Consider the following 18,426-nt stretch of genomic DNA (forward strand, 5'->3'; position numbering starts at 1 on the left):
ACAATAAAAGATAGTAAGGGGGACTGGCTTTTGGAACCAGAGGAGGTAAAAGAGGAGGCTGTGCGACACTTCACAAATATTTTCATTCTTAAGATTGTGTGGTTGACAAGGAGTTGCTTGATATGATCCCCCATTTGGTGACTGAGGAAGATAATGCTTCTCTTCTGCTCTCGCCTACTATGGAGGAGGTAAAAGAAGCAGTCTTCTCTCTATCTTGTGATAGTGCGCCGGGTCCAAATGGCTATATTGGGTATTTTTTCACTTCCTGATGGAAGACAGTGGAGAGCGGAAAAAGATTTTTTTCCCGATGGTTTTCTTCCTAGGAGTTATACTTATGCTAATCTAGTGCTTATTTCAAAAAAAGGATAACCCAGAGGTAATGTCTGATTTTCAGACAATAAGTCTTCGTAATTTTTTTTTTAAGATTATTGTAAAAATATTTTCTTCTAGATTAGTGGTGATTCTTCCTCACTTGATCATGGAAGAAGAGGGGGCTTTCGTGCAAGGTAGAAGCATCCATGACAACATTGCTATAGTCCGTGAAATGGTGTAGGATTTAAATAGAAGAATGAGAGGTGGCAATTCTATACATAAGCTAGATATGGCCAAGGCATATGACAGACTGGAATGGAATTTCCTTTACCAGGTCTTGGCGAAATTTGACTTTGCAGAGTCTTGGATTGATTTAATAAAGAAACCGTGGAGAATTGTTGGTTCTCAGTTGTTATGGGGAATGGTCCATCTGGTTTCTTTAAGTCCACCAAGGGGTTACGCCAAGGTGATCCTCTCTCTCTGGCTTTATTTATTTTGGTGGAAGAAGTGCTAAGTAGAGGTATTAAAAATCTTTTTATGGAGGGTCGTGCTGCATTTTTTCAACTTCCTAGAGGATGCCCAGGTATTTCTCATTGCTTGTTCGCAGCTGACACCATCGTTTTCACCAAATGCTTAAAGAATTCGTTGAAGAAAATTCTGGGATTCATTGGTAGATATGAAGGATTTTCAGGACAGCTAATAAATAAGCAAAAAAGTTGTTTCATGGTAAATGAAAAAGTCTTTGAGGTGAAAGCTTGGATGGTTGGGATGATTACTAGATCTATTAGGAAGTATCTTCCATTAACCTATTTGGGAGCTCCTATTTTTATAGGCAGGGTAAAGATTAGTTTTTTCGATGAATTGCTTTGGAAATCAAAAACAGGATTGCATGTTGGAAGGGGAAGCTCCTGTTAGTTGGGGGTTGAGTTACTCTCCTAAAACATGTCCTGGCTTCAATGCCCATCCATGTCTTAGCTACATTGGATCTTCCAAAATCAGTAATTCAGAAAGTTAATGGTATATGTACTGATTTTCTTTGGGGAAGATCAGAATGGAGCAACAGGCATCACTGGGTTAATTGGAAGAAGGTATGTGGGCCTTTGAAGGAAGTAGGGCTGCGGCTGAGGCTCCTTGAAGATTTTAGTTTGGTGTTGAGACTAAAAAGTTTATGGCATGTTCTGTCGGAACAATCATATGGAGTGATTTTTTTAAAGCAAAATTCTTTAAAAACTCCCATGTGGTTTTGGCAGGGCCGAGTAGAATTGGATCAAGGTCTTGGGGAAGCGTCTTGGGATATAAAGACTTCATTTTGGCTATGTTACACCCGCGCCCAAAATACACCCTAATATCCTGAGACAAATTGAATTTTTACTGATGGGTGTCGCCACGATGCCAACAGTCAAACATGTGACCTTGGACCGTAACAGTCAAAGGGAAAGCTCGAACACAAGGATTGTATTCATACCTTGATGGGCGATTGAACCACACAATGGGTAAGCTTTGAACCCTAAATGTTCGGTATACATACCCCCTCAAAGTCCTTGATGTGTGGGCCAAAGCCCCACATCCCCTACTGTTGATTTCGGCCTTGACAGCAGTAACAGAACCACGAATGGATCCGCTACTAGTGAATCCATCCGTGCTGTCATGCTGGTGTTATGTGTTTTCTCGTGTGGGGCCCACGTGCCTGTGTTTCGGACGCCGTGGCTAGGTCCCCGGACATGGTGGACCCCCACCCTTACCCTCTTTTGCATTGTTGGACCTTGTATGTGGGCCCACAAGGCTCAAATCTGATTTTAATGAGTTTTAGTGTTAAAGGGCTAAACCAAACAAGACTTAAGACCTTAACAGTTGAGGTTTTAATGAGAAACCGAACGGACCTTAATACTTGGGGTCTTAAAGGAGAAACCAAGCTGGCCTTAAGGCCCAACTTGAGTTAGAATGGGTTTTGGGGTTTAAGGACCTAGGCAAACAGGCCCTAAGACCCATTTCATTTTATAAAAAGAGGACTTGGCTCAAAAGAATCCCATTTCATTCTCATCTAAGGCCAAACCGTGGAGAAGAAGGAGGAGAGAAGAAAGAAGAAGAAGAAGAGGAAGGAGGGATCGATGGAGGGCTGAAGTGGAGCTCATCTTGAGAGTTGGATGAAGTTCGGAGTTGAAAATAAGACCCTCAAAGGGATATGTTTCCTATGAAGGAACTGTGGGCCTAATCCGAATAAAAGACCCTAAAAAATGGGCCCAAACCTAACTGATATGTTTTGGCAGCAACTTTAGAACATAACTGTAATCCGGTGACCTCGCCCACGTCTTGGTTGCTCGTGTAAGACTTGATAAATCTTATTAGGGATTAATTCTCACCTAAATTTCCCCCTAAGTGTACCAATTAAATGACCTATTGTGGTGCCAAGGGTTACCCTTGATGCCCTCAAAACCCCCTTGCTGTCCTAAGGGACTTGTGACCTCAACCAAGAAACGGAAAAGCCCTAAGGTGATTCCGAACCCTTGAATCCCCAAGACTAATGCCTAGGCTAGGCCATGGTAGCCTTGTTGGACCTTGAAGTGAGCCTTTTGGATCTTATGGTCCCAGTACCTTTAATGATGAAGATTGGAAGAGAGAGACTTAAGAATTTCTTGTTTATGCCTGAACGGATCCAAGAACGGACCTAGGCTGTTGCGTCTACTCCTTAGTCTGTTTGTGTTGTATTTGCTATACACAATAGTAACACTTGGGGACTCCTAATGGGATCCCTCCACATATATTCTAACATTTGCTCTCGCACCTTTAGGCTGTCAAGCTCGTACGAAAGAGCATGTACCAAAGCAAACACTAAAAGACACCCCGAACATTACACGAATCATTGGTGAGTGGGGGTTGGACTTTGTTTTATCATTGAGTGATTCTATGTTTGAATGATATGTTTTGTTGCAATCAAGTTACTTGTCATACTTCATGCATAACGCATATTTGCATTATTTACCTATGATTATGTTCATGTGTATGTTGTTGATGGCTATACGTTGTGATTGTGTTGGAGATAGATGAAATGATAATGTGGTTGTTTAATGTCTTTTATCATGTCTTATATTTGGCCTGTCATATGCCGTGTCGTGCTGGTACCCAGGTGATAGATGGTATGGGACGTTGATGCACCCGAAATACCTCTCGATACGATAGTTTCATATAGCATGTTGCATATTTGGGTTTGTAAAATGTGATAAAAGGGATACAGGGTGGTAGATGTGTGAGTTCCTACACCATGATCGCCTTATTGATAATCCAGCCTAGGGATCAAGGTTATGTTCCGGTACCGTGGTTTGAGATTATCGGAGGTTTGCTGGAAGACCGATGATGTGTTCCAGGACCAGCAGGCATCCACTGATGTAGTTAGGGTTATATTGTTGGGGATCGAGGGTATGTTCTGGTACCAGGGATATGACCCTACTATGTCATAGATTAATGACGTTGTATCATTAGGGATCGAAGGTAAGTTCCGGTACTAGGGATACAATTTCATTACTCTACACATCATAGCATTCATGCATACATTACATTTCATTATCATCATCAACATCATTCATCATTATTCATATTACATATCGTACTATTGTGTATGTTGCATGACTGTAAATTGGATCTGATGTGCGAGTCATCATTGGTGGTATGGGACGTCAATGATGTTCACTCATCAGGTTCGGCTTGCAGTCCTATATTTTTTGTGTGTGTGTGGTTCAATTTCTTGCTTATTGGGCTAGTGGAGCTCATCCCTCGGGGAACCCTTCTTTTTAGATTGTGATGCAGGTCGTACAGTGCCGGTGGATGATAAAGGACCTAGTAAAGGATATGGATGTGAAAGTTGGTCTATGACCGTTGATGCTTCTTTTCTTCTTGTTGCTTTTGATATTGTATTTCCTTGATGTATGTTTCCTTCCTTTCTGTACACTATCAAGCAACTTCTATTGTAATAACTTTTAAATTCAAGGATAATCCACCTTATGTATTTATTATCATCGAAGTTATTTTTCCTAAATGAGAATCAACAATATTTATTATAAGTCTTCCGTAATTCTGATATTAGTTCTGATTCTCGTTTGTGTGACTATGAGGTAAGCGACTGCATCCGTGATCCTAGAGGCGGTTTAGGATGTTGGTAAGCATCCTAGTCATACCCTTTTTGTAATATTTTATCCCTTGTCGGGATTGGGATGTGACAACATGGTATCAGAGCGATGATGCTCTCGCTTAACTCACCGTCCAGCTGAATCTTAGGTGCACTGGTTTACACTAAAAGTCTTAACAACAAACTTAAACAATAGTAAAGACACTAGGAACAATATGCATAAAACTACACCTTGCTTGCAGTGATGTTTTTGATTACATTATAACAACAAACATAGGTTGTACTACTTTGAGTGCAAACTTATAATAATGACAGCAAGAAAAGTACAACTAAAACCTTTTTAGAAACACAGAATTATATAAGTAAAAGAGTATAAGACATTAGTGCAAACTAAAGACCCGAGTGACACCACCACTCCGTTGCAAAGATACTTCTTCTATGTATGCTACAACCTGTGATGTTTGTTATATTTGTTTACTACCTTTGTTTATTGGTGTAAGTCCTTTGATAGGATTTCGCTATGGCTCATACCCGTTCAAGGAGGAGTCTATCTCCTCTGAGTTAGCATGATGTTGACCCTTCAGACACAGTTCGATCGAATGTCCCTATTGCCCAAGCGAATCTAGATGGGGCAATGGTATTGGGAGACTTATTGTGAAATATGCACCAAGAGAATCGGGCATTTATGTAGGCCTAGGGTATTTAGTTATTGACTGTTGTGCAAGAGAGAGAAAGGCAGCCAATACCTCCAACACCCGAGCCAGTTGATGCCTCAAAGTTGACTAAAAGGTTTCAGAAACTTAACCCCTCCACTTTTACAAAGATGACCACTAATCTTCTCTATCCGGCACAATGGATGAGGGATATGGAGAGAATCTTTGAGGTACTTCAATGTGCAGATGAAGATAGGATCAGGTGTGCTGCCTTCCAATTTAGAGGCGAGGCTAATTCTTGGTGGCAGTCCACTAAAGATAACTTCAGAAAATCGCATCCCAACCCAACATGGGGCCAGTTCACAGAGACCTTCTTGGGAAAGTACTTTCCTCAGAGCTTATGCGATCAAAAGGAGGCTGAGTTCATGAGCCTGACCCTAGGACCCAAGTCAGTCCTTGAGTACTAGCAGATTTTTGAAGAGCTCTTTTATTTTGCTCCTGAGCATATGAGGCCTGATGCCGTCAAGGCCAGGAAATTTGAGAAGGGGTTGAGACCTAGTATTATCACATATGTGGTGTTGGACAATCTCCCCTCTTATGCAGAAGTGGTCCAGGCCGCCAAAGTGATTGAGGACAAACAGCGAGAGAACTACCGTACTCTCAAGATGGCACATCAGAGGCCAATGGTGTTCCTAGATTCTAGGGGACCAAGCGAGGCACAGGAGAGGCAATACCTTGGCTCAACTTCAATACAGAGCAGCACACCAGAAGTGGACCAGACGTTTCAGTCACCCCCACCCATGGTGACACCATCGCTGTATAGATGGAACATCCATTGCTACACCTGTCACCAGTTAGGGCACATGTCCAGGAGTTGTTCGCAAGGTGAGTCTGTGAATACATCATACGTGCGATCCTGACCGACCATTCACTGCCACAACTGTAATCAGCTGGGTCATAAGTCCAGGAGCTGCCCACAAGGATAAACCCAGTCATGATGGCAGGTACATCACATGACTTTCCATAATTGTTCATACTTGTATTTGTACTCCCTTACCTGCTTAGCACAAGGTTTAATTATTTATGTTTTAGTTGGCTTATTTGCTTGTATGTCATATTTTTTTTTACTGTGCGTGTTTTGCTGATGTTGCGAGTGAGTAGTGTAGTTGGTGTTTTTGTGTTAGTGAGTATTTTATTTAGTGTGTTAGCATAGGTAGTTCTGTCTAGGTTGAAATGGAAACTGGAACTGAAGGATTTGACAGAACTTTACTCAATAATAGATATGAGTGGAGTAATGGGTCACCAATGCGTTCCCTCCATATTGGGAGTGAACAATAGGAGATTCCATCAATATTCCAATTCATTATATGGTTGAGTTAGGTAATGGAGAATCAGAAGTGAGTCTTTAGATCAAAAGCCTTATGAGAAAAGTAGTATAAACCTAACCTTACAACCCAAGTGATGGAAGTATGACTTTGGAAGTGGTCCAGAGGTTTAGTTGGACCTTTTGTTTCCTTATGGCTTGTGTCCAAAGATCGAACCTCTTGGCCTCTTATGTACGTTGACCTATAACCCACAGGTCCGAGGATCATCTTAAACTACATCGTTAGTGGTGAATGTTGCTAGAAACCTAAGTCCAAGCAGCTCAAATCAGACAAAAGAGTTATATCACTACAAAAAGAGAGGACCTGGAGTTGCTGGTAGGGGGTGTCACCTTGTCTATGGCAGCCTTATCAGTACAGTCGACACTAGTGGAAAAGAACAAGTAGGCCCAGATTTCCACTGAGGAGTTTTAGAGGATAAGTGAGGCAATCAAAGAAGACGCGTAGTGAGAACTGGACTTCACTTTGATTGAGAATGGTGTTCTCATGTTTAGAGATCGGTTGTGCATACCTAGTGAAGCTCAGTTGAGGAAGGGGGTGTTATCTGAAGCCCACGACTCTCCTTATTCAATTTACTTAGGCAGCTACTAAGACTTGAAAGAGTGCTATTGGTGGAGTGGGATGAAGGCAGAGGTAGATGAATTTGTGGCAAGATGTCTCACATGTCAGTAGGTGAAGATGGATAGGCAGCGACCTCATGGCCTTTTTTAATCGTTGCCCATTGCGGAGTGGAAGTGGGAGCATGTTATCATGGACTTCGTCACTGGGTTACCCCATACACCTAGAGCCGTCGATGCCATATGGGTGGTAGTTAACAGATTGACGAAGACAGCTCATTTAATCTCTATGAGGATCACTTACTCGATGGACAAACTAGCTTGCTTGTATATTGACAATGTGGTTCGACTGCATGGAGTGCCAGTTAGTATCATCTCTGACCGTGATCCTAGATTTACATCAAAGTTCTGGAGTGGGTTTCAGAAGGCAATGGGTACCTTGCTGAGTTTTAGTACGACCTTCCACCCTCAGACAGACGGACAATCGGAGAGAACCTTTCAGACTTTAGAAGATATGTTTCGGGCCTACGCTATTGAATTGCAAGGCAGTTGGGATGAGCATATCTCACTCATTGAGTTTGCTTATAACAACAGTTACCAAGCCACTATTGGGATGGCACTATTCGAAGCTCAGCATGGGAAGAAGTGGCGGAGACCTCCGTACTGGGATGAGGTGGGTGAACATCACATCCTTGGTCCTGGGTTGATCCAGTCAACAAGTGAGACGGTGGATTTGATTCGTGGGCGAATTAAGGCAACCCAATCTAGACAAAAGGGTTATGCAGATCAGCAATAAGGGTAAGTTGAGCCCGGGAATTATTGGGCCGTAGGAGATCCTTGCAAGGAATCGGGCCGGTGGCTTACCGGTTGGCACTCCCACCATCCTTGGATGGTGTGCATGATGTCTTCCAAGTGTCCATGTTACGGAAGTACGTCCACGACCTGAGCCATGTTCTATCTTAGGAACTGTCAAAGGTCGCAACAGCTATGTCCTACAAGGAACTACCCGAGAAGATTCTGGATGGTAAGATTTTACACCTTTGCAATCGACCCATCCACTACATGAAGGGTGAAGTGGTGCAACCATTCGGAAGAAGGAGCGTCTTGGGAAGCAGAAGTGGAAATGTAGGTGAAGTACCCTTTCCTAGGTTATTTACAAGGTATAACAAATAAGGTTGGGGGAATGTTACACCCGCGCCCAAAATACATCCTAATATCCCATGCCAAATTGAATTTTTACTGATGGGTGTCGCCACGATGCTAATGGTCGACACGTGACCTTGGACCATAACAGTCAAAGGGAAAGCTCGAACACAAGGATTGTATTCATACCTTGATGGGCGATTGAACCACACAATGGGTAAGCTTTGAACCCTAAATGTTTGGTATACATACCCCCTCAAAGTCCTTGATGTGTGGGCCAAAGCCCACATCCCCTATCGTTGATTTCGGCCTTGACAATATGAGAACCACGAATGGATCCGCTACTAGTGAACCACACAATGGGTAAGCTTTGAACCCTAAATGTTCGGTATACATACCCCCTCAAAGTCCTTGATGTGTGGGCCAAAGCCCCACATCCCCTACTGTTGATTTCGGCCTTGACAGCAGTAACAGAACCACGAATGGATCCGCTACTAGTGAATCCATCCGTGCTGTCATGCTGGTGTTATGTGTTTTCTCGTGTGGGGCCCACGTGCCTGTGTTTCGGACGCCGTGGCTAGGTCCCCGGACATGGTGGACCCCCACCCTTACCCTCTTTTGCATTGTTGGACCTTGTATGTGGGCCCACAAGGCTCAAATCTGATTTTAATGAGTTTTAGTGTTAAAGGGCTAAACCAAACAAGACTTAAGACCTTAACACTTGAGGTTTTAATGAGAAACCAAACAGACCTTAATACTTGGGGTCTTAAAGGAGAAACCAAACTGGCCCTAAGACCCAACTAGAGTTAGAATGAGTTTTGGGGTTTTAGGACTTAGGCAAACAGGCCCTAAGGCCCATTTCATTTTATAAAAAGAGGACTTGCCTCAAAAGAATCCCATTTCATTCTCATCTAAGCCCAAACCGTGGAGAAGAAGGAGGAGAGAAGAAAGAAGAAGAAGAAGAAGAGGAAGTAGGGGTCGATGGAGGGCTGAAGTGGAGCTCATCTTAAGGTAAGCTCTCTCTCTCTCTCTCTCTCCCTCTCTATTCTATTTTTGGTTTTGGGGGAAACTCTCCAAGAGGTGGGTCAACCTAGGGTTCCACTTGGGACCGAAGTTGAGACCATGGCCATGTAAAGGACTCCATCAATGGAGTTTTGTACACTAATTTTAACCTTGAAAGGCCTCATTTGCAACCAAGTTGCTGTCCTAAGGTCCTCATGACCTAATCCCATGTAAATGAACTAGAAAGGATTCCAACCCTTTAATCCTTAGGATCAATGATTAGGCTGGGTCACTAAGACCCTAATGAACATTAGGAACCATCCCTACAAGCCCATGAAGCCATTGAGGGCCTTGGGGATCGATTTGGATGAAGTTTGAAGTTGAAAAACTCATTTCTGCTGTGAATGGACTCAATAAGGGACTCACCATCATGCCTCCATTCGTGCCTCCATTTGTTCCTCCGTCGGCCTCTGTTTGAGAACGGAGCCATGGATGGATTCACACAAGTGCCTTCGTTCGTGAATTCGTCCGTTGTTGATAGCTTGACTGCTACTCAGTATTTTGGTCATAACTTTGTCTATACATATCGTATCGATGTGATTCAAATTACATTGTAAAATAGACTCAAAGGGATATGTTTCCTATGAAGGAACTGTGGGACCAATCTGAATAAAAGAGCTTCAAAAGTGGGCCCAAACCTAGATGATATGTTTTGACAGTAACTTTAGAACATAACTGTAATCCGGTGACCTTGCCTACGTCGTGGTTGCTCATGTAAGACTTGATAAATATTATTGGGGGTTAGTTATCACCTAAATTGCCCACTAAGTGTACCAATTAAATGACCTATTGTGGTGCCAAGGGTTACCCTTGATGCCCTCAAAACCCCCCTTACTGTCCTAAGGGACTTGTGACCTCGACCTAGAAATGGAAAAGCCCTAAGGTGATTCCAAACTCTTGAATCCCCAAGACTAATGCCTAGGCTAGGCCATAGTAGCCTTGTTGGACCTTGAAGTGATCCTTTTGGATCCTATGGTCCCAATACCTTTAATGATGAAGATTGGAAGAGAGAGACTTAAGAATTTCTTGTTCAAGCCTGAACGGATCCAGGAACGGACCTAGGCTATTGCGTCTGCTCCTTAGTCCGTTTGTGTTGTGTTTGCTATACACAATAGTAACACTTGGGGACTCCTAATGGGATCTCTCCACACATATTCTAACATTTTCTCTCGCACCTTTAGGCTGTCTAGCTCTTACGGGAGAGCGTGTACCAAAGCAAACACTAAAAGACACCCCGAACATTACACGAATCATTGGTGAGTGGGGGTTGGACTTTGTTTTATCATTGAGTGATTCTATGTTTGAATGATATGTTTTGTTGTAATCAAGTTACTTATCATACTTCATGCATAACACATATTTGCATTATTTACCTATGATTATGTTCATGTGTATGTTGTTGATGGCTATACGTTGTGATTGTGTTGGAGATAGATGAAATGATAATGTGGTTGTTTAATGTCTCATTTTATGTATTTTTTTTGGCCTGTCATGTGCCGTGTTGTGCTGGTACCCGGGTGATAGATGGTATGGGACATTGATGCACCCGAAATACCTCTCGATATGATAGTTTCATATAGCATGTTGCATTTGTAAAATGTGATAAAAGGGATACGGGTGGTAAATGTGTGAGTTCCTACACCGTGATCGCCTTATTGATAATCCAACCCGGGGATCGAGGGTATGTTTTGATACCGTTGTTTGGGATTATCAGAGGTTTGCTGGGAGACCAATGATGTGTTCTGGGACTGACATGCTTCTACTGACGTAGTTAGGGTTATATCGTTGGGGATCGAGCGTATGTTCCGGTACCAGGGATATGACTCTACTATGTCGTAGATTAATGGCGTTGTATCATTGGGGATCGAGGGTAAGTTCCGGTATCAGGGATACAGTTCCATTACTCTACACAGCATAGCATTCATGCATACATTACATCTCATCATCATCACCAACATCATTCATTATTATTCATATTACATATCGTATTGTTGACTATGTTGCATGACTGTAAATTGGATCTGATGTACGAGTCATCATTGGTGGTATGGAACATCAAGGATGTTCGCTCATCAAGTTCGGCTTGCAGTCCCATATTTATTGTGTGTGTGTGGTTCAATTTTCTGCTCATTGGGCTAGTGGAGCTCATCCCTCGGGGAACCCTTCTTTTTAGATTGTGATGCAGGTCGTATAGTGCCGGTGGATGATGAAGGACCCAGTAAAGGTATGAATTCGAAAGTTGGTCTATGACCGTTGATGCTTTTCTTCTTGTTGCTTTTGATATTGTATTTCCTTGATGTATGTTTTCTTCCTTTCTCTATACTATCAAACGACTTCTATTGTAATAACTTTTAAATTCAAGGATAATCCACCTTATGTATTTATTATCATCGTAGTTATTTTTCCTAAATGAGAATCAACAGTATTTATTACAAGTCTTCCTCAATTATGATATTAGTTCTGATTCTCGTTTTTGTGACTGTGAGGTAAGCCACTACGTCCATGATCCTAGAGGCGGTTTAGGATGTTGGTATGCATCCTAGTCATACCTTTTTTATAGTATTTTATCCCTTGCCGGGATTGGGGTGTGACAGGCTAGATCTAGATGGTTAATTGGCTCTGGTAATGTTTGTTTTTGGCTTGATAATTGGACAGGGGTGGGACCTCTCATTGATAAAGTGGATAACGCTTTTCAGGTAGATATTTCGCTACGAGTGAAAGATGTGGTGGATAACAATGGTAGCTGGAATCAAGCTATCTTGAACCAAATTGATTCGACACAGGTGAGGGATAGCATCATCTGGGGGAATTTTGTGATCACCAATCAGAGGGATACACTTGTTTGGACACCAGCTGGAGACGGTCGATTCACAACCAAATCGGTTTGGAATGAAGCCAGGAAACATGATCCTTTGGTGCCATATGCAAAATGGATTTGGAATCAATTGTTGACCAGTAAGGTAGGCTTTTTTACCTGGAAGCTCATCAGTGGCAAGATTTTAATAGATGATTCATTAATGGCCATTGGTATCCCCTTGGTGTCAAAGTGTTGCTGTTGTAGTAACCCAAAGAGGGACATGACCTACCACTACATGATTGGGGGGAGAACTGCGGCAAAGGTATGGCATTACTTTAAAAGATTATTGGATGTTGATTTTATTTTTGCCCAGGAGGTACAGAGCCAAATTTTATTTTGGCAGAATTTAGCTAGTGACAAAGCCTGTGCGGTGTAATTACTGGCTTGCTTCCATCTTTTATTGTATGGGAGCTGTGGCGGGAGAGGAATAATAGGAGTCATGGTGAAGCCCGATGCACTGCAAATACGATTATTGGAAAAATCAAGGATTGGGTGAGGGGCATTCATTACTCATTAAAGGTTAGGCATTCAGTCACAGCAAGGGGGGCTCTTATTGTGAGTTGATTTGGTTTAGAGGCAACCCCCTTGCCACAAAAACCCCCTAGGCCAATTTATTGGTGCCCGCCTTTTGTTTCTGTGAAGCTTAATGTAGATGGTGCTTGTAAGGGCAACCTAGGGCTAGGGGGTGGAGGAGGGGTACTTAGAAACTTGGATGGGGTTGTGTTGGTTGCTTTCTCTAACTTCTATGGGGAATTCACTAACTCGGTAGCAGAAATAAGAGCATTGAGGGATGGATTGAAGCTGTGCCCTGATATGGGCTTTACGAAATTTGTGGTAAACTCTGATTCTGCCTCAACGGTTACAGTGGTCAATTAGAAGAAGTGTAATCTCTAGATGAGGTGGTATTGGTTTCAGGAAATCCAGAGTCTTTGTAACTCGACTAGGCCACTTATTACCTTTGCGTATAGGGAGAACAATAGAGTGGCTGATTGGCTGGCCAATCTAGCTTGCGAAATGGAAGCCAATGAAGTTTTCCAAGTAGGGAAGAACCTCCAAGAGAGCTTCGACATATTTTACAGGAAGACAGGACAGGCTGACTGATCTAGAAAGAGGTAATTGGTTCTTTGTTTCTATTCAATCTGTTGTAAGGGGCATGGATTTAGTTGTATGTGTGGTTGAGAGTTTGAACTCCTTTGGGTTGGGGTAAGGCGGCATTGTCCCCCCTTGTATTTGGTTTTATTTCCACTGTTATTAATAAAGTTTAGGGGCCACCCCCGGGTCCCAGATAATATTCGGGGTAAAAAAAAAAAAGAAACTTAAGAGTTCACCTTAAATTTAATATATATTTTTTTGTGTGGAAAGACAAAAGTTAGGTCTTGTTCCAAGTATGACCTCTGATAGAGTCTATTTAGTTATGTTTCTCATGACCTACTAGGTTGTGCCACTTTCCATGTACTTTCATCTTTTGCCTTCATTTTTTTCTCTTTTATCTCATTGTTTATTTTTCATTTTTCACCTAGCATGTTTCATCGCATTTCCCATCCCTCTTCTCCCCTCTTCATTACCTTTTTTATTTAGACACCAGTTATACCTACCTTGTTTTGTATGGATCCATGTAGCCGATCCCATTAAGTTGGGATAAGGCTGAGTTTTTTGTTTTTTTTTTGTTTTAGTGAAAATGAAAACTATAAATTAACTGAAAAGAGAATATACATGAGAGTCTAGAAAGGATGAAATTACACATTTTCCAAAAATAACCTTAAAAGCTAAATAAAAAAGCCTATGCTTAATTCCATCTTCAGTTAAACACTTAAAACAGTGCAAGAAAAGTGAACTATAAGGTCTACTAGATCCAAAAAGTTAGGTAAGACTTCCCAAGGGATTTTACTAGAGTTAGGGGTGGTAAGGAGGTCGACTAAATCTCTATTGTGACTCCAGATTTCTTTGATATTGATGTTGGAAGCGGTTTCAAATTTCCATCCATGAAGCAATCTTGTGAGTTTCGCATTCAACACATCAGAAGAATTGAGGTGCCCTGCAAAGGTTAGAACAATCTTTCCATCTATCACAATTCAAAAAGCCCAACCAATTAATTTTAGTTGAGGTTCAAAAAGGTCTGCACAAATTAAAATAGGGCAATTTGTTTCAACATTAGAGACTAGAGACAGGGGAGAAGAATGATTAACATTAATGGTATATCATCAGGGTTGGAAAGGGTGGGGGGGATGTTCAGATAATTGAGCCATTTAGTTACAAACCTTAAAACATATTGGGGATCAGCTGTGGCTGACCAATGGATTGCTTTGTTCCTTACATCCCAAATATAATAACAAGTAATAATAAAAACATAACAGATTCAAAGAGAAGATTGTTTTTCCAAATTGCTGGAGAGGAAAAGAAGACGTCACAACTGTGTCAGAGAAGGACTGGAGAGAAATTCTATTTTCAAGCCAAGGGGACTACAAGGCCATGTATGATTAGTCCAATCACAAGATAGAAAGAGATGCCACGTGGACTCATCACAGGAGCCACACAAAACACAAGCAGAGTTGATCACCATCCATTTTGCAAGAGCTGCTTTGATGGGCAATCCTGCATTTAAGACACGCCAAAAGAACATTTTAAACTTAGGATGGAGTTTAGTTTTCTAGAAAAATCTCCACCACTTACAGAAAAAGATACTAGAATAAGACTTTGAAATGAATTTAGTAGCAATTTGGGTAGAGGAATTTCCTGGTTTTGAAAGGTTGCATTTCCAGAGAACAATCGAGTCAGATAATTGGCTACTGAAAATTCTAGTAATTATTTCAGGATGAAAAGATAGAGTAAGTAAATCAATCTTCGAAGCATTATTATAGATGAGATCCTTACTAAGGTAAGCTCTTGGTTACCTTGGCTAGGTGAGGGTAAGGAGTTCCCTGGAGAAGAAGGAATCCATGGGTCAAACCAACAGTGGATATTATTTCCATTTCCAATTTTATGCCAAACCATACTCCTTAGAGTAGGCAAAAGGGCAGAAATACTATTCCAAGTCCAAGATCCTTTTTTAGAAAGAGTTTTTGGGTAAAAAATTGAAGAATTGGGGAAGTATTTAGCCTTAAAAACTTTGGCCCAAATGGACTCAAGTTCAACCAATAGCCTCCATCCTAATTTAAGTACTAAGGCTTTACTATGAGTGGAGGCATTGCGCAGACCCAATCCTCCATTAGAGACAGGGGTACAAATTTTGTGCCATCCAATTAAGTGTAGTTTCTTATTGGAACCAGAATCCCCATTTTAGAAACGAAGACAAATAGAATTCAAAGAATTCCAAATTTTCTTAGAAAATAAAAAATAAGACATTAAATAAGAGGGGATAGAAGCTAGAACATATTGTATTAACACTTTTCTACAAGCATATGATAAGAAACAAGATTTCCAAGTAGAGAGTTTGGAGTGTACCTTTTGACCAAATGATCCTGATCCTTGACTTTGGATCTTGAGTGCTCTGTTTTAGTGTTTTTTTTTTTTTTTTTTTTACCATAAAAGTTGGGGTGGGTTTCGAGAAAATTCATACTTGAGGTTGCCTCTTAGGCATACTTGATTATTGATGAACTTAGGGAATCAAAGGCTTCTTTACAACGGTCGTTGTTGCAAACCTACCACTTTCTCTGCTAAGAGTTGAATCTTTCCATCGGATCAATAGATGAGTTAAGTTCGAGCATTCTACTTTAGTTGTTACCGTAAATGGTTACATCAGAATTGGTCTACAGTAACATCTTAATAAGAGAAACATTATTTTTTATCTATGTAAATTGGACGCAAAGGTTTAGGACAAAAAGTAGAAACATAAGTTATAAGCCAGGCATCATTCAAACTATTCAGTAAACATACGTAAGAACCGTAAGATCAATGTCCTCTTGCTTGTAACCTATAATTTGGGTAAGCAACAAACAGAACTCGTAGAATGCCAATTCCAAATACCTGCGACTAATTATCTTAATACTTAAGACAACTATAGATCACATCTGGACACTAACAACAATTTCAATCAACTATAAGGGCTAAGCCACATGAATCCTACTCTACTAAGTGTCATTTTTGCCATATAGACATATAAAGATTATAGATTAATGTGGCTTAGCAATACCCATTTCATTGATACATGTCAGTGTTGGGATTTCAAATCCCAATCAATCTGATACATGCCTATATAGATTTGGAAACACATCAATAAAATCAAGGGAGACAAGACATATCTTTTTGGTTGATAACTGAAGTCGATCCCCAAGCCTTTCCTTTCTGTTCCTTCCCTTTAGCCTTCTACAGCCTTTGACTTTTGCTCTCCCGTGAGTTGGAATTCTAAATTAGCAAGTGACGGCTGTGGGGACCTTAGGATTGAATATATAATATTCTCCCTGACCCTATTCATACTCCCATAATGTGTAAGGTCAGTTATACCCTTGACTTAAGCTGGAGTGAAATAATACCTTATGGGCCCAATGAAGCAAACATTTATTAATGAAGCCTAATAACCCAACAATCTCCCACTTGGGAAAAATTAATACACGTATCTTCATAGGAATTGGCCAGAGTCCCAATTTCACTCAAAATTACTTTGGTTCTATTAATACCCACTTGCGTCGAACGACAGCAGAAGATATGCCTCAACATACAACATACAACTTTCTGTCATCACGGCCACAAATGATCCATTAACTCGAACCACTTTGGATATATGTAACAGCAAGGAAATCAAGAGCATAACAAGTGATCAGCAAGTAAATGCTCGTTTCCTTGTAGGTCCTCTACCTTGAACATCCTTACAGGTAGCATACTTTGATATTGACTCATACTTAGGCTAAACCGCCATAAACTTCGAATCAACGCCATACTTTGGCTTACCGCCCATGGCTTATCCGCCAATCTTAAAGCTTTGGCTAAATACTACCTATGGCTAACCGCCATTTTGAAATCCTTGGCTAAATAAATATCGCCTATGGTTAACCACCATTTTGTAGACATGTCAAATAAGAATAAGTAATAAACCATATCCAGTAAATGTATTAAGATGGCAAAAGAATACAAAATCAATGGTTAAATAAAAGAGCCCAAATAGTGACTAAAGGAAAAATGGATTCCCACTAAACAAGCATAAGGGAAAACAGACTCCCACTAAACAAGCATATCAAAAGACTCTGCTAGTCCCATACAAGTAATGTGACCCCTAAAAACTCCCACTGAAAGAGCCTTGGTGAGAGGATCAGCCACCATCTTGTCAGTAGGAATGTGTGCAACATCAACTTCTCCCTCAATCACTTTCTCCCTGACCAGAAGATACTTTATTTCAATGTGCTTTGAGCTGTTGGACTTCCTGTTGTTCATTGAGAAAATGACTGCAGAGTTGTTGTCACACCAGAGCTGTAAAGGTTTGGAGATGGTGTCAACAACCCTAAGTTCTACAATGAAATTTCTTAGCCATACTACCTGCTTAGTCGCCTCAAACAATGTCACAAACTCTACCCGCATGGTGGATGAAGCAATAATAGTTTGCTTGACACTTTTTTACGAAATTGCACCTCGACCCATCAAGAAGACATATCCAGAGGTTGACTTCATGTCATCAGTACAACCACTGAAATCTGAATCTGAATAGCCGACCACCTCAAGTCTCTCATCTCTTCTGTAGACAAGCTTGAAATCTCTGGTCCTCAGTAAGTACCGCATCACCTTCTTAGAAGCAGTCCAATAAGCTAAACCAGCATCAGACTGGAACCTACAAAGTATGCTAACTGCAAAGGCAATGTCAGGTCGAGTACACACCTGTGCATACATCAAGTTTCCAACGTTTGAAGTATAAGGCTTGTCTTTCATAGAATCTCTCTCAAGGTTATTCTTCAGGCACTGCTGCTTGTTCAACTTATCCCCTTTGCTGATGGGTGCATCATTCCCAGAACATTGAGACATGTTGAATCTCTTCAAAATTCTATCAATGTAAGCCCTTTGTGACACACCAAGAAGACCTCACTTTCTGTCCCGACTTTTCTCGATGCCAAGTACATAGGTGCTCTCACCCATGTCCTTCATCTCAAAGTTACTGGACAGAAACAGCTTGGTTTCCTGAAGTAAACTAAGATCACTACTGGAAAGTAGGATGTCATCAACATAAAGTACCAAGAAAATGAACTTGCCCTTGGTAGCCTTCATGTAAATGCAATTGTCAATTGCATTCTCAACAAAACCAAAAGAGGTCACTATCTGATCAAACTTCAAGTACCACTGTCTCGATGCCTGTTTTAGTTCATACAGTGATTTCTTCAGTTTGCAAACTAGATGCTCCTTCCCTTTCTCTTCGAAGCCT

General features: G+C 41.2%; 1 protein-coding gene across 1 annotated transcript; it reads right to left on the minus strand.

The window, feature by feature from the left end:
- Window positions 1–17,630: 17,630 nt before the first annotated feature.
- On the minus strand, window positions 17,631–18,032 carry LOC122663042 (secreted RxLR effector protein 161-like). Its single transcript, XM_043858749.1, has one exon. It carries the CDS (start codon window positions 18,030–18,032, stop codon window positions 17,631–17,633), a length of 402 nt encoding a protein of 133 aa, XP_043714684.1.
- Window positions 18,033–18,426: the final 394 nt, after the last annotated feature.

The sequence above is a fragment of the Telopea speciosissima genome, chromosome 5, assembly GCF_018873765.1.
Source record: "Telopea speciosissima isolate NSW1024214 ecotype Mountain lineage chromosome 5, Tspe_v1, whole genome shotgun sequence".
Lineage (NCBI taxonomy): Eukaryota > Viridiplantae > Streptophyta > Magnoliopsida > Proteales > Proteaceae > Telopea > Telopea speciosissima.

What these genes read in the sequence shown, in the direction of transcription:
- LOC122663042 (XM_043858749.1), bottom strand. Translation starts at nt 18,032, where the DNA reads ATGTCTCAATGTTCTGGGAATGATGCACCCATCAGCAAAGGGGATAAG.